The 21,182-nt window shown below is 36.9% G+C and overlaps 1 protein-coding gene across 1 annotated transcript in view; it reads left to right on the plus strand.

The window, feature by feature from the left end:
- Positions 1-21,182, plus strand: part of LOC149822694 (protein FORGETTER 1-like) — a 127,618-nt gene that overhangs the window by 16,863 nt on the left and 89,573 nt on the right. The window contains exons 9-10 of the mRNA XM_089979995.1: positions 471-531; positions 609-690. Coding sequence (XP_089836121.1) covers positions 471-531; positions 609-690 — 143 coding nt within the window. The remainder of the gene's footprint in view (positions 1-470; positions 532-608; positions 691-21,182) is intronic.

Here is a 21,182-nt window from a genome sequence, read left to right on the forward strand (position 1 = left end):
AACCAACCTGAGTTCTGGTGCCTAATCTAATGGGGACCTGGGGTATTGTGTATTTTCTCATTTGTGTCTCCGATTGTCCATACAGGTCTAGATTGTTTAATTTGTGTCATGGGATTGTACTAATGAAAATTTAAACTCAGAGCTGAGGTGCACATTGAGGATTGGGCACAAACATCTAGAATTGATGACATTTTAGTTTGTTTTGTTTCACTGATTGCCTTAGTTCGTTTTGTCAGGTTTAGATTGTTTAATTTGGGGCATGGCTTGGACTAAATGGAAGTCTAAGCTCATAGTTGAGGTGTATGAATTATGGATGTGCAAGCCATCTAAGTTTGTTTTGTTCCGTCTATTGTCTTTGTTCGTTTTTTAGTGTATGGATGATTGAATAATTGACTTGGCATCATGCCCTCACCTCAATTTTAGCTTTCAGTTGGAAATCCAGTAACACCTCTTAAGCACATTATTTTCAGGGGCTCTTGATAAAGGGGGTGTTGGTGCATTGGAGCTTGTTGCGATGGATATGAAGGCTAGGTTGGTATAGTCAAATATTATCTCAATGACATGTTGGTCAGCTAATAACTTTGATATGTTGATCACTTTATGGTTAGGGGTATGTATGTCTGTCGAACTCTCAGCTTTAAAGGTGCTGAGTTTGAAGTTATTGAAGCTCCATTGGAAGCAGACATGATGGTAACACTGAACTTCTTGAAAACTATATAGAAATATTTTATGGTAGTGTCAGTTGGATGATGCTCTCGATCGCCTTGTAAATTCATTCTGTTTTGTTCTTTCATCATTTTCTTTTTTCTCCCCATGTAATCCACAGTTTTTGCTAAAGAAATATAGGAACTTTTTTTTTCAAGCTGGAATTATTGAAGTATTTGTTTATGTTTTATAATATAACATTGTTCTTGAATTTTTTAATTAGACGAATCACATTCTTTTTGGTTAAGGTAATTATAATGCAATTCACAATAATTCAAATAGTGTAGGAAGTAACCATTTTAGGACAGATTGACCGAGATGACATATCTTAGACTCTTAGTTTATCCTTTCATTTGATCTGCACTGTGGTTGATGATTTATTTGACTTGCAAAATTGTGTGTTTCAATACTAAGTCCTGCCTTGTGTTCAGGATTTACCCTTTCTTTCTGCATGTTTAAGGGTTAAGACTGTCATTATGACTCTTTCTGATGTCACTAGCATGACCACTTTCCATGACATGCATGCCCTTCCTAGTGGATGACATGATATTTTTTTCAGTAAACCATATATGGCATTACCAAGTCTAATGGTATCTTTTCTGTTGATAGTCATGTTTAAAGTTCAAAGATATTCGGTAGCTTTATAAAACTTGGAATATTATATTCTTAACAGTGCTATTGTGAAGATGACTAAAAGTAAGGATGTACTTATTGGAATGGATCCTGATGTGATGGCTAATGTTCCCAACCATGTTGTGCATCATCTACAAAATTATGCACCTGATGTGATAGATAATGTTCCTAACCATGTTTTATGTCATTTATGAATGAATACAACTTGCCTATCGAGGATTTATAGTAGTTCCATTATGAAAAAATTGGAGCCCGAGCTGCATCCTGTCCCAACACTATTTTATGGACAATTTGCATGGTGGATTTTCAGTTATTAAGATATAAAAAAGGATATGTATTGTCTGTAAAAGTATCTCCACCAAAATACTAGGATCAAGACCTTAATATTCTTGATAATAAACCCACCACGAATGCACAATAAGAACACTTAGAACACTTGTGCACAAAGGCGCAACTCACAAATAACTCACAAATGCATAAAAACAATGAAATCGATTTATTGAGAACTTGGGCTTTGACTCAAAGCCATGAAAAATACAAAGGGGTGACACCCCTATTTATAACAACACATGAGGGGCCTTGGAGGGGCTCCACTCATAGACGTTGGAGCCCCTCCAACGGTCACAAATGTGACCGTTGGAGAGGGCCCAACGTCTATGTTAGTGGGCCCCCCAAGGTACTTTATATAAAGTAAAACAAAAAACAAAAAAGAAAAGAAAAAGAAAACCGAAAATAAATTACAATCACATTCATAAATTGAATGTGCGTAAAATGAAGGAAAAGACTATTCTACCCCTACGGCTAAACAAAACAGAAATATATATTTTATATATATAATAAGTAGATACATATACATATATATTAATATATGTATATGTATTACTTTATATATATAAAATATATATGTATTACATTGAACGATTGGGTATATAATTTAACACCCTCCTCAAACCTAGGGCTGAATGACCGAGAGTTTGCAAAGAAGAAAGTTGAAACGCGGAGCACACAAGGCTTTAGTGAAGAAGTCCGCCAATTGATATTCGGACGTGACATATGGAAGGTCAATGATTCCTTTGAGGTATGCTTCCCGAACGTAGTGACAATCCATCTCTATGTGTTTGGTCCGCTCATGAAAAATGTGATTCTTAGCAATATAAATCGCACTTTTGTTGTCACAGCAAAGCTTAGTAGGACCTTCAATGGTGATCCCCATGTCTTCCAACAATTGATGAATCCAAACAATTTCCATGGTAGTAGTTGCCATGGCACGATATTCCATTTCAGTTGATGATAGAGACACCTTTTGTTGCTTCTTACATCTCCATGAGATTAATGAGTCACCTAAGAATACACAAAAACCAGTGGTGGAGTGACGGTTATTTGGGTCACCTCCCCAATCAGAGTCGGTATAAGAAATTAATCTTAACTCAGAAGAAGAAGACAGAAAAACTCCCTTATTAATAGTGTGCTTTAGATATCTTACGACACGTAAGATAGCACCCATGTGAACAGAAGTTGGTGCATGCTGAAATTGACTTGCCGTATGCACCGCATGTGAGATATCTGGTCTGGTGATGCTTAGGTACATCAACGATCCTACTAGTTGCCTGTAGGGAGTAGGATCAGAGAGAGGAACACCATCATCAATCTTCATTTTAGCTCCTACTATAGCAGGAGTTTCACAAACTTTATCATCTGTAATACCTGACCTGTCAATAATCTCGGATGCAAGCTTAGTTTGAGATAGAAAATATCCTCTATGAGAGTAAGCTACCTCAATACCCAAAAAATAAGTTAAGAAGCCTAAGTCAGACATTTCAAACTTATCCTTTAAAATGGATTTAATGCTTTTAATCCCTTTAGAATCGCTCCCAGTTATAAGCATGTCATCCACATAAAGTAGTAGAATAACAATCCCTGCATTAGATTTTCTAACAAACAAAGCAGTATCAGTAAAGCAGGAAGAGAAATTATTTTCTAACATAACGGAGTTAAACCTATCATACCAAGCCTTGGGAGTTTGTTTCAAACCATAGAGTGCTTTCCGAAGACGAAGCACTTTTCCTTTAGGATACTCCATTCCAGGAGGAGCATCCATATATACTTCTTCGTTTAGATCTCCGTTTAAAAAGACATTCTTAACATCCATCTGATAAATGTTCCATTTATTGATTGAAGCAACGGTTATAAGACATCGGACGGTGACCATCCGAGCAACGGGGGCAAAAGTCTCCTCATAATCAATCCCATATTTTTGACCATATCCTTTTGCAACTAAGCGGGCCTTATATCTCTCAAGAGACCCATCACTCTTAGTTTTGACTTTAAAAACCCATCTACACCCAATTGCTTTCTTGTCTTTAGGAAGGTCTTGAAACTCCCAGGTCTTTGCTTTCTTTAGGGCTTCAAGTTCATTATTCATAGCGACTATCCATTCCGGGCATTTTCGTGCTTCCTCGAAATCTTTAGGTTCTATGTATGAGTGAATGGCGCTTAGACATGCTCTATATTTTGGTGAAAAAGACTCATATGAGATGAACCTAGAAGGGGGTCTTCTTGATCTTTCGGTCCTACGAGGATTTCCTTCACTTGAAGGGGTAGACTCACTATCATATCTTTCGAGAGCACTTCTAAAAGTATTCCTATCTCTATGAGAGTAGGTTATAGGATCTCTATGTTCTTCATTGATATGTTGATCAGAATGAGTTTCATTATTATCCAAGTCATTTTGATTTGTTTCATCATCACTAGTATCATCATCTTCAGTTAATAAATCAAACAGAAAATAATAGTCTATATTCTCATCATTGGTTTCAAGTTTTTCGAAACCACTAACATTTTCCAAAAAACTTACATTTCTGGAAACATATAGTTTATCACTCTTAACATCATAACAGCGAAAACCTTTATGAGTTTCAGAATAACCAAGGAAGGCACAAGGAATGGCCTTAGGAGAGAGTTTGTCATTTTTATCAGTAAGGACAAAACATTTACATCCAAAAACCCTTAACCTGCTATAATCAGGTTCTTTTTCGTATAATTTTTCAAATGGGAAAATTTTGTTCAAGTTTTTAGATGGGAGTCTGTTTATGAGATAGACAGAAGTAAGGGCGGCCTCTGCCCAAAGTTTCTTTGGAATATTTTGTGAAATGAGCAAAGTTCGTGTTGTTTCAATAATATGCTATGTTTTCGTTCCGCCAACCCATTTTGTTGGGGAGTTTTAGGACAAGACTTTTGATGGAGAATTCCATAATTTTCAAGATAACTTTTGAATTCATTGGAAAGATATTCGCCACCCGAATCGGTTCTAAGAATTTTTAACTTTCCATTGAATTGATTTAAAACCATCATATGAAATGTTTTAAAAGTTGAGAAAACTTCATGTTTATGTTTAAGAAAATATATCCAACTAAAACTAGTGAAATCATCCACATAGATAACATAGTATGAGAAACCTCCCTTAGAGATTACCGGAGCCGGACCCCATACATCGGAGTGAACAATTTCAAAAGGTCTTGTTGTAAACATAGATCTTTGAGGAAAATGGAGACTTTTCATTTTTCCAAGAATACATTCATTACAAACAAAATTTTCATTACAAAGATGCTTAATAAAGGACAAATAAGAGATTTTAACAATGTTGGGATGACCCAATCTCTTATGCCATACATGAATATCTTTGTTTTGAACAACATTACAAAATTGATCCTTGGGAATTTTAAGAAAATCGACATAGTAGAGGTCGCCTCTCCTAGAGCCTTCCCCAATCAACTTCCCGGACTGACGATCCTGTATCCAACATTTATTAGAAGAAAACCTTACATCGCAATCATGGTCCGAGAGTTGAGAGACGGAAAGTAAATTTAAATTTAATTTGGGTATAAGACGAATTTTTGGGATAAAGAAATCTTGTTTTTCAAAATTGCTCATTCCTTTAATTTCAAGAGGTGTTCCATCCGCCGTTGAGACAAAAGATGGAAGAGAATTTTTAGAATAATTAGTGAGAAAACAAGGACTTAGAGTCATATGAAATGAGGCACCGGAATCAAGGAGCCAAGATGACTTACCTAGAGAGGATGAGGATGACATAGCGACTCCCGAAATGCCTCCTTTGAGAATAGGTTGAAGAGCATCCACAATTTGTTGAAGCGAAAGAGACTCATTTGATGACGAAGGTCGTTCTTCGGATTGGGATGCTAAAGCCGCGACAAGAAATTTCTTCCATTTAGGACAAAATGGTTTGATATGCCTCGGTTCCTTACAAAAATGGCAAGTTAATTTGCTATAGTCTCTCTTCCCATATCGATCATTTCCTCCTTGCCCTTGATTCTTGAAATGTGGAGGTTTGTAGGTTTTCAAGTTATTTCCGGGTCTTGACACGACATTAACCCCTTCATAATCATTTTGAGAAGGGGTAACAAGAATACTCAGATTATTTTTACTAATCCCCATACGCGTTTCCTCACCACTTAGCTTGGTGATGACATCTTCAATAAAAGGGGATGTGAAAGCGGATAAGAGAGAGGACCGAATTTGCTCAAATTCGGGTCTAAGACCATTTAAAAAATTAAAGAAACGATCTTCCTCTAGTTGCTTGTGTCTTAATTCAATAACTTCTCCGCTCCATTTTGGTTCGAGCATAGCAAGCTCGTCCCAAATAGATGATAATTAGGCAAAATATTCTCGAATAGACAAATCATTTTGTTGAAGAGTCAAAGCTTTCTTTTGGAGATAATATTTGTGAGATAGGTCCCTTGAAGTATACATTTTCTCAAGGTACAACCACGCATCGGAGGCCCTTTTAAACTTAATGATGTTGGCATTGATCTTGGTTTCCACGGATGAAAAAATCCAAGATAAAATTTTGAAGTTCTTCATTTCCCACTCATCATGCTTTTCTGAATAGGCTTCAAGGGCCTTTTGTCTATCTTAACCTTCAAGGATCTTAATATCCCCTTTCTCTATGATAGAAAGTTTGGGTTCGGGTTCCGATATGGAACCTTGAATGTATCCCCAAAGGCCTTTCCCTTTGATATGTGCTTCCATATTGCCGGCCCAAACATGATAGTTCGAACCACTAAGTTTAAACCCAAGAGAGAAGTGGGAGTCTTTTTCACCCATTAGAGAGGTAAGATGATAGAAAATAATGTGTACCTTAAGAGTTTTTCCAACTTTTCTTGACAAAGGTTGCTTCTAAAATATCGCCCGAAGAAGATGATATACTTCAAAACTTCACTTACTTGAGGGCACGATTACCGAGGTACTTCACAAGTGGCAGGATGCTCTATCCTCCTTCTTCAACGAGGCTCTGATACCATGTAAAAGTATCTCCACCAAGATACTAGGATCAAGACTTTAATATTCTTGATAATAAACCCACCACGAATGCACAATAAGAACACTTAAGAACACTTGTGCACAAAGGCACAACTCACAAATGCACAAAGGCATAAAAACAATGGAATCGTTTTATTGAGAACTTGGGCTTTGACTCAAAGCCATGAAAAATACAAAGGGGTGACACCCCTATTTATAACAACACATGAGGGGCCTTGGAGGGCCTTGGAGGGCCTTGGAGGGGCCTTGGAGAGGGCCCAACGTCTATGTTAGTGGCCCCCCCAAGGTACTTTATATAAAGTAAAACAAAAAACAGAAAATAAAAGAAAAAGAAAACCGAAAATAAATTACAATCACATTCATAAATTGAATGTGCGTAAAATGAAGGAAAAGACTATTCTACCCCTACGGCTAAACAAAACAGAAATATATATTTTATATATATAATAAGTAGATACATATACATATATATTAATATATGTATATGTATTACTTTATATATATAAAATATGTATATATTACATTGAACGATTGGGTATATAATTTAACATTGTCTACCCTAAGCAGTATTAATGAAAGCTGAGATAAAACTCACAAAATTAGTGGAATTATCTAGCTAGTGTAATGAAATATAAAGTTGCACAAATATATGCCATTATGGGCTTACATGATTGCAAGAATGTGCACAAAGATAACAAGCCTCTTATGGGCCAATACAAACAAGAACATGAACCACTTATGGGCAAGAGCACAACTAAAATAAATCAAATATATTATTGAAATTTGCTTAACAAAAACATTCAAGAAATATAGGAAAGATCCCATATTTATAGAGGATATAAAGCACACAAGGGGCTAGCCAACTAGCCGTTGTGCTAGTCCCAACGGCTAGAACTAAAGAAAAAATACAAAAATTAAAAAGAAAAATAAAATGGCAAAAGTGCCGGTAATGGGCACTACCTATTACATAAGGGGAAAATGACCAAAATGCCCCTAATGGGCATAAACCTTTTACAAATTATACCAACCAACAATATATATATCTACATGTGTATATGTATCCACAATTCCATACACATTATATATATATATATATATATACTTTAACACTTCCCTTTAAACTTATGGTGATAACACTGAAAGTTTGTCAAGTAGGAAATGAAACCGGGGAGATGAAAGCGCCTTAGTGAAAAAATCAGCCAACTGAAATTTCGATGCTACATAGGAAAGTGTGATAGTCTTCTTTTAATATTCCTCACAAACATAGTGACAATCCATTTTGATGTGCTTAGTTCTTTCATGAAACATATGATTGCCAACAATGTAGATGGTGCTTTTGTTGCCGTAACCCAACTTTAAAGGTGATTGCAAATACACCCCCATGTCTTCCAATAGTCTTCTCAACCACACGATTTCTGATGTCGTGGTAGCCATAGTGAGATACTCAACTTTTAGTGATGATAAAGATACTTTTTGCTGTTTTTTGCACTTCTAAGATACCATCGAGTCACTTTTAAAGATACAAAAAACAATAGTTGAATGTCTATGATTGGGATCTCCTCTTCGGTTAGAATCGGAATATGCAATTAATTTAAGTGGAGAGAAGGAAGATAATAAAATGCCCTTAGATGCAGAATTTTTCAGATATCTAATAATTCTCATCACAACACTCAAGTACACAGTAGTATTAGAATGCTGGAACTAGCTTGAGGTATGCACTGCTTGAGATATGTCAGGTCAGGTAATTGTCAAATAGGTGAGAGCTTTAATCATCTGATGAAATGGAGCGGGATCTTCTAAGGGTGCTCCATTATTTATCTTCATCTTGACATTAATTACTGTTGGAGAGTCCACTCTTTTTTCATCAGTAATTTCAGACCTGTCAATAATCTCATTGACCAACTTAGATTGAGTTCTATCAAAAGAATCAACACATTTGTACAACATACTTTGTCTCAGATACTACAAAGCAGGTCAGTTCAAAGTTTTGTTTAAGAACACTTTTAATGTAACTAGCTCCCTGTTTGTTCCTCCCGTAATGATTATGTCATCAACGTAGAGAAGTAAAATAACAATACTTGCATCGGACTTTTTAACAACCATGACAATGTCTGTATAATGTCACGTATTTTCACAATTAGTTATTTTATGACTTTGTCGAAAATTTGGCTAAGTTTAGGAGCAAAATCCTTTGAACCTTGATATTAGGACGATGCTTTGGAATCTGGGCTTGGCCCAGGTCTCATTGTCAAGGCCTAAATGAGCCAATCGAAATGTGAGAAAGAGTTTTATTTTTGACCTTTAAATTTGAGCGAAATTCAGTTTATTTTCAGGTGAAATTCGAAATTTGATATTCGTGTAATATGTCGTTGGATGCGTCTCAGAATTTTGAGCGTAACGATATTTTACTCTTTTGAATTTGAGTTCCGGTTGGCCCGGGAAAATGACCAAAATGCCCCTAATGGGCATAAACCTTTTACAAATTATACCAACCAACAATATATATATCTACATGTGTATATGTATCCACAATTCCATACACATTATATATATATATATATATATATATATACTTTAACACTTCCCTTTAAACTTATGGTGATAACACTGAAAGTTTGTCAAGTAGGAAATGAAACCGGGGAGATGAAAGCGCCTTAGTGAAAAAATCAGCCAACTGAAATTTCGATGCTACATAGGAAAGTGTGATAGTCTTCTTTTAATATTCCTCACAAACATAGTGACAATCCATTTTGATGTGCTTAGTTCTTTCATGAAACATATGATTGCCAACAATGTAGATGGTGCTTTTGTTGCCGTAACCCAACTTTAAAGGTGATTGCAAATACACCCCCATGTCTTCCAATAGTCTTCTCAACCACACGATTTCTGATGTCGTGGTAGCCATAGTGAGATACTCAACTTTTAGTGATGATAAAGATACTTTTTGCTGTTTTTTGCACTTCTAAGATACCATCGAGTCACTTTTAAAGATACAAAAAACAATAGTTGAATGTCTATGATTGGGATCTCCTCTTCGGTTAGAATCGGAATATGCAATTAATTTAAGTGGAGAGAAGGAAGATAATAAAATGCCCTTAGATGCAGAATTTTTCAGATATCTAATAATTCTCATCACAACACTCAAGTACACAGTAGTATTAGAATGCTGGAACTAGCTTGAGGTATGCACTGCTTGAGATATGTCAGGTCAGGTAATTGTCAAATAGGTGAGAGCTTTAATCATCTGATGAAATGGAGCGGGATCTTCTAAGGGTGCTCCATTATTTATCTTCATCTTGACATTAATTACTGTTGGAGAGTCCACTCTTTTTTCATCAGTAATTTCAGACCTGTCAATAATCTCATTGACCAACTTAGATTGAGTTCTATCAAAAGAATCAACACATTTGTACAACATACTTTGTCTCAGATACTACAAAGCAGGTCAGTTCAAAGTTTTGTTTAAGAACACTTTTAATGTAACTAGCTCCCTGTTTGTTCCTCCCGTAATGATTATGTCATCAACGTAGAGAAGTAAAATAACAATACTTGCATCGGACTTTTTAACAACCATGACAATGTCTGTATAATGTCACGTATTTTCACAATTAGTTATTTTATGACTTTGTCGAAAATTTGGCTAAGTTTAGGAGCAAAATCCTTTGAACCTTGATATTAGGACGATGCTTTGGAATCTGGGCTTGGCCCAGGTCTCATTGTCAAGGCCTAAATGAGCCAATCGAAATGTGAGAAAGAGTTTTATTTTTGACCTTTAAATTTGAGCGAAATTCAGTTTATTTTCAGGTGAAATTCGAAATTTGATATTCGTGTAATATGTCGTTGGATGCGTCTCAGAATTTTGAGCGTAACGATATTTTACTCTTTTGAATTTGAGTTCCGGTTGGCCCGGAAATCACATTTTTTCGAAAATTTAGCAGTTTGTCGAACTTGATTCGAAGTTGGATCGGATTGGATCCAATGCATATGATCCGAATTGTTATGGATTTGGATCGTATTCAAGACCCATTTTAATATGGATTTAACCCAGACCATGACCCGATTTCACTTCGGATATGGAATCGGATTTTTGGATCCGAATTTGGATCCAAATCCGGATCCAAATCCATGTCCAATAAAATATTGCATTAAATTCAGTTTAAAGCTTTAAATTAAAGCTAGCTGGAGTTAAGAAGACTCCTAAAGTAATTAAACTAACTTTGGAATTTCAAAAACATTTAATTAATTATTAAATAATTAATAATTAATTAATTATTTAATTAAATTTTATCAATTCCGAAATTTTAATTTAGGGTTGATTAGGACTTTTTAAAAGAGACCTTATACTTACCTAAGAAGACTTAAGGAGGATTAAGGAAGGACTTTTAAAAGAATTGGAAAGTTTTAAAAAAAAGTCAACATAGAGGAGTTTTAAAAATTTGGAAACAAGAGAAGAGTGAGTCTCAAATTTTGGAAACTCTCCTTCTCCATCCCATTTAGAAATGGCTGGAGGGGGTGGGGGGGGGGGGGCGTCACCCCCCTCTCTATATATGTGTGAAAAAAAATGTCAAGTAGGGAGAGAGAAGAAAGAAAGAAAAAAAAGAAAAGGAGAGAAAAAGAGAGGAAAAAGGATATCAGTGGATCTCCAGCCATCCGGTTTTCCATCATTGCTTTTTCTTGATCTTTCTATCTTTGCAAAGGTATGCGTCTCCTCTTTTGGATACAAGTGAGAAATCGAATGCCGGTTTGATTTTTATGCAATGTCTTGGATGGAAATGCATGGAAAAACGTTTATGTGTTTGTTTTCTTAAAAACCCATGGAGGATGATTCATGGATCTTCCTCCATGGTTGTATTTTTTTATTTCTTTCGTCCTTTCTATGAAATAAAATTCTGTACATGAATAACAAATTTTTTATTGGTGGTAGGAGTGGTTCTTTCAGAACCCTCTTTGATGGATATTCTAGGGATGGATCATGATATGGACTGAGTATATGCATGAAAATATATGTTGAAACCACGTGGTATGCATGTATTTTTCAGAAAAAGTGAGTGTAATGTTGTACTCATTGAAAAACATTGAATATGCATGCATTCTTGAATAGGTATTCACAAGTAGGTTTCATGTTCATGCTATATTTTTGAACATGCATATGGTTTGAATTGTTTGTAATCATATGAGAATGTGATCATGGTTAAATATGCATAGTTGGGCCATGAATCTGTAAAGGCATGTATGTGCAAATCTGAATATGTTTTAATATATGCTTTCCATTCATATAAACATGCTTAGTTCATGTATAGTTTTATAGAAAAAGAGAAAGAGGGAAATCGGGTCATTAGTAGACACATGTATTTTTGGACCTCACGGTCTGGCTGAACAGACCAGCCAAGCATGGCTCGGCTGGCCAGGTCTGGCCAGACCTGTCAATGCTTTGACAGGTCTGCCAGGCTCGGCTAGACTTAGTCTAGCCGGCCTGACACGGCCTGCCAAGCCACAGGGCTCAATCGAGCGGCTCGGCTGAGCCGACTCAGGTTAATTTTTTTTTTTTTACTTATTTTTTTTCTTTTGGTAGGCAGTCCAGCCCTGACAGCACACACAGGCCCGGGCTGGTCCTGTGCATGGGCTGTCAGGCCCAGCCGATAGACTCGTCTGGGCTGGCAAAGACTTGCCAGGCCCTGTCCAGCCCTTGGGCAGAACTGGGACAGGCCTGGGGTCTGTCAAGACTAGACCCAGCCGACCAGGGTTGGCTGGGCCTGTTTGGAACCCCAGCCGACTAGGTCGGTATGGTGTAAAACCCCTGTCAAATATATATATATATATATATATATATATATATATATATATATATATATATATATATATTTCTTTTTTTCCAGATATTTGCATTGGAATTGAATTGGACTGATATATTTGCATACATTTGGTTGTTCATACACATGAGTAACAGATGGCGTACGTTTAAGGCATGTTATGTTAGGTTCGAACAAAGAAATATTGCATAGTTGTCTCATGTGCACGTGCCTACCTAAATTGATATGGGAACATATGTATGCAACTGTACGGATGTTCACATGTGTGATTAATAAGTGGAGACATGCATCAACATGAATATGTACACTCAAAGAAAACCTGCATTGACGTGAATATGTGTACGCAATGAAAGTATACTGTTGACTTGAATATGTGCATTAAATGGAAGTGTGAACTTGTCACTATCATATGAATTAAATAAAAACATGCTTAAACATATCCTTGTTTTCATGCGCATAGTTAGAATTTGCACATATGAATGTGCATTTGGAAAGCTTGTGATTTATTTCATATATGGCATATTGTTATAGTTTTTGCATATGGTGCGTTGATGATCAAAATGAATCATCGTGGGCCTGGTGGTTCTCGAGCTTTGGTTTGCTTTTTTATTTATTTACAATGCATCACAAAAAAACATCACATTAATATTGTTGCATAGTTCTATGCTTTTCTGCGGGCGGTGGTCCTGTGATGGTTCTCGTAAGGGAATATGCGAGCTTGCGCCTTTGTTTGCATGCTAGATTGCAACTTAAAGAATTGATTATTAATATACAAATAAAGATAAAAGAACAATGTAATATACGTCCTGAGATCTCCCGTCGTTAGAATGCGACTCTTAGAGCTTCAGTTTTGGAGGACCACGAGGATACAAAAACTTTGTGTGCATTATTGATTACCCCTGAGCCCGATATTGAGGTTCTTTCTCCTAGCCACGGTTTTAGGGAGAGTCCGTCACTTTACCTGGGGGTGGTGCGTAGACATAACTGTTGTTTTGGTATACTAAGAAAGTGACACTATTGGATGTGGAGGTCCTTAGTGTCTCGACATTAGATGTTGAGGTATAATGTTCCGAAGGTGATTCAGTCGAGGGCTAAGTTTAGAACCCAGTAATAAAATACAACTTGTGTGCTAAGTTACCTTGGGAACCCTACTTGACCTTGAAAATTTTTACCCGTTTGGTGTATCCGCGGGCAACGATAATAAAAAGAGAAACTTAAAAATTGTTCATTTAATAGGGACATGCATATGAAGAATACTCTAATAAAAGATAATAAGTTATTCATGCATATGCATAGAAATCATGCATAATTCTGCTATGCATTAGATCATGCATATTTACTTGTTTCTTTATTTATGATATACGGGTGATTACATGATGTGTGTTCTTGATTGTATAAATAATTGTTCGTTGTTACTTAAATGATTGCTTAAATTATGAATTGGTCATAATTGCATCCCTCTAAATTATTGTATCAATCTTATCTTTATTCTTTATGATTATTTGTTTCGTTAGAGGGATTCATACACAGAATTCCTTGGATTTCTAACACTCCTACTTTTGTGTTTTTTGCAGCTTCAAGGGATCAGTGAAGTGACTCTCTTCTGGGAGAGCTACGAGTGCTACACGTTTGCTAGACAGTTTCACAGATGGACAACATGCTTTTCTTTCCGTTTCTTTACATTAAATTGTTCATACACTCTGATTTTTCTTATGCAATTGTCTCAAGACTGTTCTTATTTATTTAATAAAATTTTGGCTTGCTATAGTGTAGATGATAAATGTAAAATCCCTGGTAGTTTGTTTGACTATCCAATTGTAAGTGAAATTATAAAGGCCTCGGGTCTCTGAGAATATTTCTGCAATTGGTTTAAAAAAAATTTCCGCACTTTTTAAGGGGCATGAGTTTGGGGTCATTACAAGTTTGGTATCAAAGCGACCACAAAATCTTACATTTTTATCATTTTTTTTGCGTTAAGTTTTTAATTTTGGTAAGTGAGCCCTTTTGTGAAGTGTCAGCAAGTCGTGCCTCGTACTCTAGAGTAGTCTCTCTAGAGTAGTTTCCTTCACTGGTAAGGCCATTTGATACTTTTATTTAAGCATGTAAATTTCGTATGCTTGATGGTATTCATAGTTTAATTCTTTTCTGGTGTGAATTAATATCCTTGGTGTGACTATATGAATGTTTTTTTTCGGGATCAATCCTAGGGGAGTAGGATCGATCGGGGTGTAATTTTTTAAAATTTGCATGTTTTAGATGTATCAACTCAAGGGTGCTTAGACTTCCTCTGGTGCTCTCACGGATTGGCAGGAGCATGGGGATTTCATGATGAATGCTCTCAACATGCTGTCAGTGACTATGACGACGCAGGCGGCGTAGACGACGCAGGCGGTATAAGCATCTACTTGTGTCCACGCCACCGAGGTTGTTCCGAACGTAGGTGGTGTTTCCTTCGAGAGGTTTCTGAAGTTGGACCCACCAACTTTTTCAGGGAAAGCCGACCCATAGGCAACTGACAGCTGGGTCGAGGAGACCGAGCGGGTGTTTGACGTTCTACCTGTCCCAGAGGATAGGAAGACTGTGTTTGGCACGTACCGTCTGAAGGGCGATGCCAAGAAGTGGTGGGACACCCTGCGAAGGGTGAAATATGCTGATTTGGACGTGATTCCTTGAGATATGTTCAGGGAGGAGTTTCTGGACACCTACTTTCCTTCTTATGCTCGGGAACAGATGCAACAACGATTCTTTGTGTAACGACCCCAACTCATACCCTTTGAAAATGCAGAATATTTTTTTTTCTTTTTTCTAAGAGTTGCGGAAAACTTCCCAGAGACCCGGGGTCCTAATAGTTCCAATTTCCATTGGTAGCCCAACACCACAAACGAATTTACAACCATCATCCATACGAACAAAAAAAATTTCTTTATTTATAAGTAAGAGTAAATTGTAGAGACAATGTTTTATTCGACTGAAAGTAAAGTAACAACTGAAAAAGCAAGAATAATTGAAGAAAGAGCCATTCTGTCCCTTGCTGAAGTTGTCAAGCCCAAGTATGACTCTCATCCTTTCTCAGTAGCCAGTTTTACCTCACTGTTCACTATTTCTTGTGAAAAACCAACAAAGTAGGGTGTCAGAACCGAAATTTTGAGCACTACTTCTAAAGAAACCAGGTGAGACAAAGAACATGGATAAGATTTCATGTAATGATTTGAGTGAGTGCAGATATAACAATTTGCAGAATTTAAATAACCATACATGCAATCAGTTACATATGCTAAGCAGGAAGAAACAATAACGCATGAGCATATACAAGAACTAAGTAACAAGACCTTTCAATCATGCTTTTTGAGAAGTAAATAACATATACCCGCCATTCTATCATGATTTATAGAACAATTCAATTATGCATGATCTAGTGCATAGCAGAAAAAATGCATGATTATGTACAATGCATGATTCCTTTTGTTATCTTTAATTTAAGTTCCATCTTTCCATATACATGCTCTATTAAATGCACGCAACTTTAAGTTTCTCTTTTTTAATTACCGTTGCCCGCGGATACACCAAATGGATACAATCCCCGAGGTCAAGTAGGTTCCCAGGGTAGCTTAGCATACAATTTGTATTTTATTATTGGGTTCCAACTTAGCCCTTTACCGAATCACCTTCGGAACATTAGACCTCCACATATAATGTCGAGAACACAAGGGACACCCCACGCCCACAAGTGCCACTTTCTTGGTACCATAAACAACAACTGTGTCAAACACACCACTCCCGGGTAAAGTTACGGACTCTTCCTAAAACCGTGGCCAGGAAAAAGAACCTTAATATCGGGTTCAGGGACAAAATTTCAACACACGGAGTTTTTGTATCCTCACAGTCTTCCCAAGACCGTATCTCTAAGATTCCCATACTGCAGATGAGATATCCAGAACGTATATTACACTGTTCTTATTCATTATATTTTTATTAAAGTTAATTCTTTAAGTTTGCAACACCACATGCAAAAGTAAAGTGAAAACCCGCATTCTCCCTTGCGGGGACCCTTACGGGACTCCAACCCGTATAAACAACTAGAACAGTGTAGTAATGTGCCATACCATCTTATGTGGTTTAAGTGATGCAGTTAAAAACATATGTGAAAAGAACCAAACCCACGACTCTCCAGGCCGATGATGGTCCAATTAGGCCATCAATGCATCACATAATAAAACCAAGTAGTGTTTATTCATAACACCAGGCCAATAGTGCCAAAAACATGTGCACTCATGCACACATAACCCAATCATATGCATGTCATTTCTCAATAATATGCATTTTCACTATGTGTGGCACCTACATCATATACGTGTATTGACCAATGCATATTTCTTTTGAGTGTGTGAGTGTGTACACATGCAATACAGATTCTCATCAAGCGTACATGCTTGCAAAAATATTAATCACCAATCCATGATCATGTTCACGATTGTACAATCAGTAAAGTGATATGCTAAGATAATACTTCACATATTCACCGGGCAGAATTGTAAGTTTCTGCATATGCTAGAGAAGATGGTCGGGCTTACCAATCCCGAACCCCCATCCTTCTAGCTAAACATTCTAGCATAGTCCCAAAGTCTGGGATTCTTGACCTACACATAGGTATAGGTAGGTTCCAAGAATTTTCCTTTATTCATATCGGAATGTAGATCATACACAATAGTCATTTGATCTGAAACACATTTATATTAAAACTAATTCATATCAGTCAAGTGTAATCATAGACTTCCATAGCAAACCAATAAGCAAGCCTTTAAATAACACATGAAATTCTATTCAAGAATGCAATGCCCAAATAGAAACAACAAAGGCAAGTCACATCTGGAAATCATGTATTGGATTTCAGATTTACATGTCCTTGCTCCTTGAACAAGTTATAATGAACACTATTAGATATAGCTGGGCAGTAGGCATAAAGAGCATGTGCCCTTGGAATTCACCAGACGTAATTGTCTGCGTTTCTCAGCATGCTGCAATACTTAACATTGAAAACAGAATTTCTGATGTAAATCTGAAGGTAACCTAAGTTGGACTCCTTTAGTTCAGGTCCCCAACAATAAGAGGTACAATATTAAAAGAAAATCCATCTTGCTAAGTTTTAAAAGCACAGAGAACTGTTTAAACCCATCGAATTCATATTGTCAAATTCAGACTTCATTTGCATAGTAAATTCAGCCGTTAGAATGAAAGTGATAGCCAAAAAGTAGTTGTTCCAAAACACCCCCAAGGAACCATTACTCTATCTATGCAATAGGAGGAAAAGATCTACCCAATATACGAAAAAGAATAATCTTGTGAAATACAGAAAATGCAATCTGATCTAATCAATAGGATGCATAAACCATATACTACAACTGATGAAACTCAATCATGTCCATAGAACACAACATACCTAAACCGAGATTAAAAATAAAATCAGTCCCTGTGGATTTAACGCACACAACATATCTAAACCAAGATTTAAAATAAAATCAATTAAAAACAAATAAACTGAATCCAAAACAAAAAACACAGATTTGACTCAAAACGATAATCACAGCAGATTGCTTTTGTATTATTATCATCATGCCTTCCATATTCTTTTGTCTCACAAAACATGCATATCCGACAGAGACTTATAACCAGAAATTTATGTATTTCATTACCACACTACACATCAACAACATCAGCTCAAAAAAATCTGTTCACGCCTATTCTAACCGACCCAATGCATCTAATACGTAGAAAGAAACAAATCCGAAACCTGGGTATTGGTATTATCCCAAACCCCCTTTACAATGACAAATCTGAACGCCCCATAGCGCATTTGGATTTTCACGAAATCGAAAGATAATCCCCCCCTCAAATCGTAAAACTGAAAACCCCCAAATCGGATGTCGTTACTACCATACACAGAATCAAACCCCTCTTCAATCCCTCACCAAGACTCAATGAAGAACCGTACTTGTTTTCAGTGGGTTTTCCGGCGATCGGAGGCTGGAGACGTGAGTACAGAGCCGACTGAAGTCACCCCTCACTGCTGCCGTGACAGGGAAGCTCGCCGTGGCCTTTAATGGCTGTTGGTTGCCGCAGTTTTCCGGCGACCACCTCTCCTCCGGTACACGCTCAATCGACGGAGCGAGAAAGAGAGAATCGAGTGAAGAGGGCGAAACCCTCTCCACCCCCCTTTTTATCATGCCGAACCCCCCTTCCCCTCTTGTCGAGAGGCGCGGGGTCGGTTACGCCTGCTGTAACCGCCCCCTCCTCCCCATTCGATAAATGCAAGAATCGTGCCCTAGGCACAATTCTTGTTTCCCTTTTTGCTTTATAAAACACGCATCGGGTCTGGGTCCGAACCCCGTGACCCGCGATACCAAATCCAGTTTACAACTGGATCCGGGTCGCCACAAGCTAGCGGATCCTCAGTTAGATCCTTGTGGGTCCAACTGTGGGTCCGACCCCTTTGTACCATAAATTTTTTTTATCTTATAAATAATAGTAGTTATCTATTTAATTTTTAAAATTATCATTATATGTATAATTTAACCCCCGTTATGGGTTATTTATGGATTCTTTTATGGATCCGATAACGGTAACAGATTCAAGGCCCAAATCCCCTAAAATTCATTGATTCTCTTTTCCGGATATCGGGTCCGAACTCTGCTACTCGGGATCCAAATCCCAATTTGGATCCGGGTTGGTTATAAGAGTGGATCTGTCTAAAACTATTTACTGCATTCTTTATTTTATTATGATTATATATATATATATATTAAAATATATATACTGGTTTATGGATCCGAAAGGTGGATCCCGGACCCATCTACGCACCATCGTAAATAGTTATCCCTCGAATTATTTAATTAATTAAAATTATTGCACTTACATATACATATAAGTTTATACGAGGTAAATTTATTCGTGAAAATCCCTTTATGGGTCCCAAATCCGAAACTTGGATCCCAAGCCCAAATCACACTGTTATGAAATATATATTATAATATATTTAAATGAATGCCTAAAAATTTGTGGTTATTACACCTTGAGCTTGCTCAGGGAAGCACGAGTTTGGTGGACTACACTACCAAATTCAGGAGCTTGGAGCGGTACTGTCCGAACTTGTTCGCTAGTGAGAAAGCAAGGGCGGCCAAGTTCATGCGTGGGCTGAATGACGGGTTGCGGACCCGAGTGTTGATGAGCCGACTTACTACCTTGACCGACGCGATAGAGTCTGCTATTATGGATTTCGATCTTATTCAAGACCCATTTTAATCTGGATTTAACCCAGATCATGAACCAATTTCGTTTCGGCTATGAATTTGGATTTTTGGATCCAAATTTGGATCCAAATCCATGTCCAGTAAAATGCAACTTTAAATTCAGTTTAAAGCTTTAAATTAAAGCTAGCCGGAGTTAAGAAGACTCCTAAAGTAATTAAACTAACTTTGAAATTTCGAAAATATTTAATTATTAATTAATTAATTAATTTTTATCAATTCCGAAATTTTAATTTAGGGTTGATTAGGACTTCTTAAAAGAGTCCTTATACTTATCTAAGAAGACTTAAGGAGGATTAAGGAAGGACTTTTAAAAGAATTGGAAAGTTTAAAAAAAAAAGTCAACATAGAGGAGTTTTAAAAATTTGGAAACAAGAGAAGAGTGAGTCTCAAATTTTGGAAACTCTCCTTCTCCAGCCCATGAGAGGGGGGGGGGGGGTCACTCCCCTCTCACTCTATATATGTATGAAGAAAAAAACGTCAAGTAGGGAGAGAGAAGAAAGAAAGAAAATAAAGAAAAGGAGAGAAAAAGAGAGGAAGAAGGAGATCAGTGGATCTCCAACCATCCGGTTTTCCATCATTGTTTTTTCTTGATCTTTCAATCTTTGCAAAGGTATGGGTCTCTTCTTTTGGATACAAGTCAGAAATCGAATGCCGATTTGATTTCTATGCAATATCTTGGATGAAAATGCATGGAAAAACGTTTATGTGTTTGTTTTCTTAAAAATCCATGGAGGATGATTCATGGATCTTCCTCCATGGTTGTATTTTTTATTTCTTTTGTCCTTTCCATGAAATAAAATTCTGTACATGAATAACAAATTTTTTATTGGTGGTAGGAGTGGTTCTTTCAGAACCCTCTTTGATGGATATCGATTTCTAGGGATGGATCATGATATGGACGGAGTATATGCATGAAAATATATGTTGAAACCATGTGGTATGCATGTATTTTTCAGAAAACGTGAGTGTAATGCTGTACTCATTGAAAAACATTGAATATTTATGCGTTTTGAATAGGTATTCACAAGTGGGTTTCATGTTCATGTTATATTTTTGAACATGCATATGGTTTGAATTGTTTGTAGTCATATGAGAATGTGATCATGGTTAAATATGCATATTTGGGCCATGAATATGTAAATGCATGTATGTACAAATCTGAAGATGTTTTAATATGTGCTTTTCATTTATATAAACATACTTAGTTCATGTATAGTTTTATAGAAAAAGAGAAAGAGGGAAATCCGGTCATTAGTGGACCCTTGTATTTTTGGACCTCACGCCGAACAGACCAGCCAAGCATGGCTCGACTGGCTAGGTTTGGCCAGGCAGGCTCGGCTAGACTGACTCCAGCCGTCTGCCAAGCCACAGGGCTCAGCCGAGCGGCTTGGCT

The sequence above is a fragment of the Nuphar pumila genome, chromosome 11 (genome assembly GCF_984573655.1).
Source record: "Nuphar pumila chromosome 11, dmNupPumi1.hap1.1, whole genome shotgun sequence".
Lineage (NCBI taxonomy): Eukaryota > Viridiplantae > Streptophyta > Magnoliopsida > Nymphaeales > Nymphaeaceae > Nuphar > Nuphar pumila.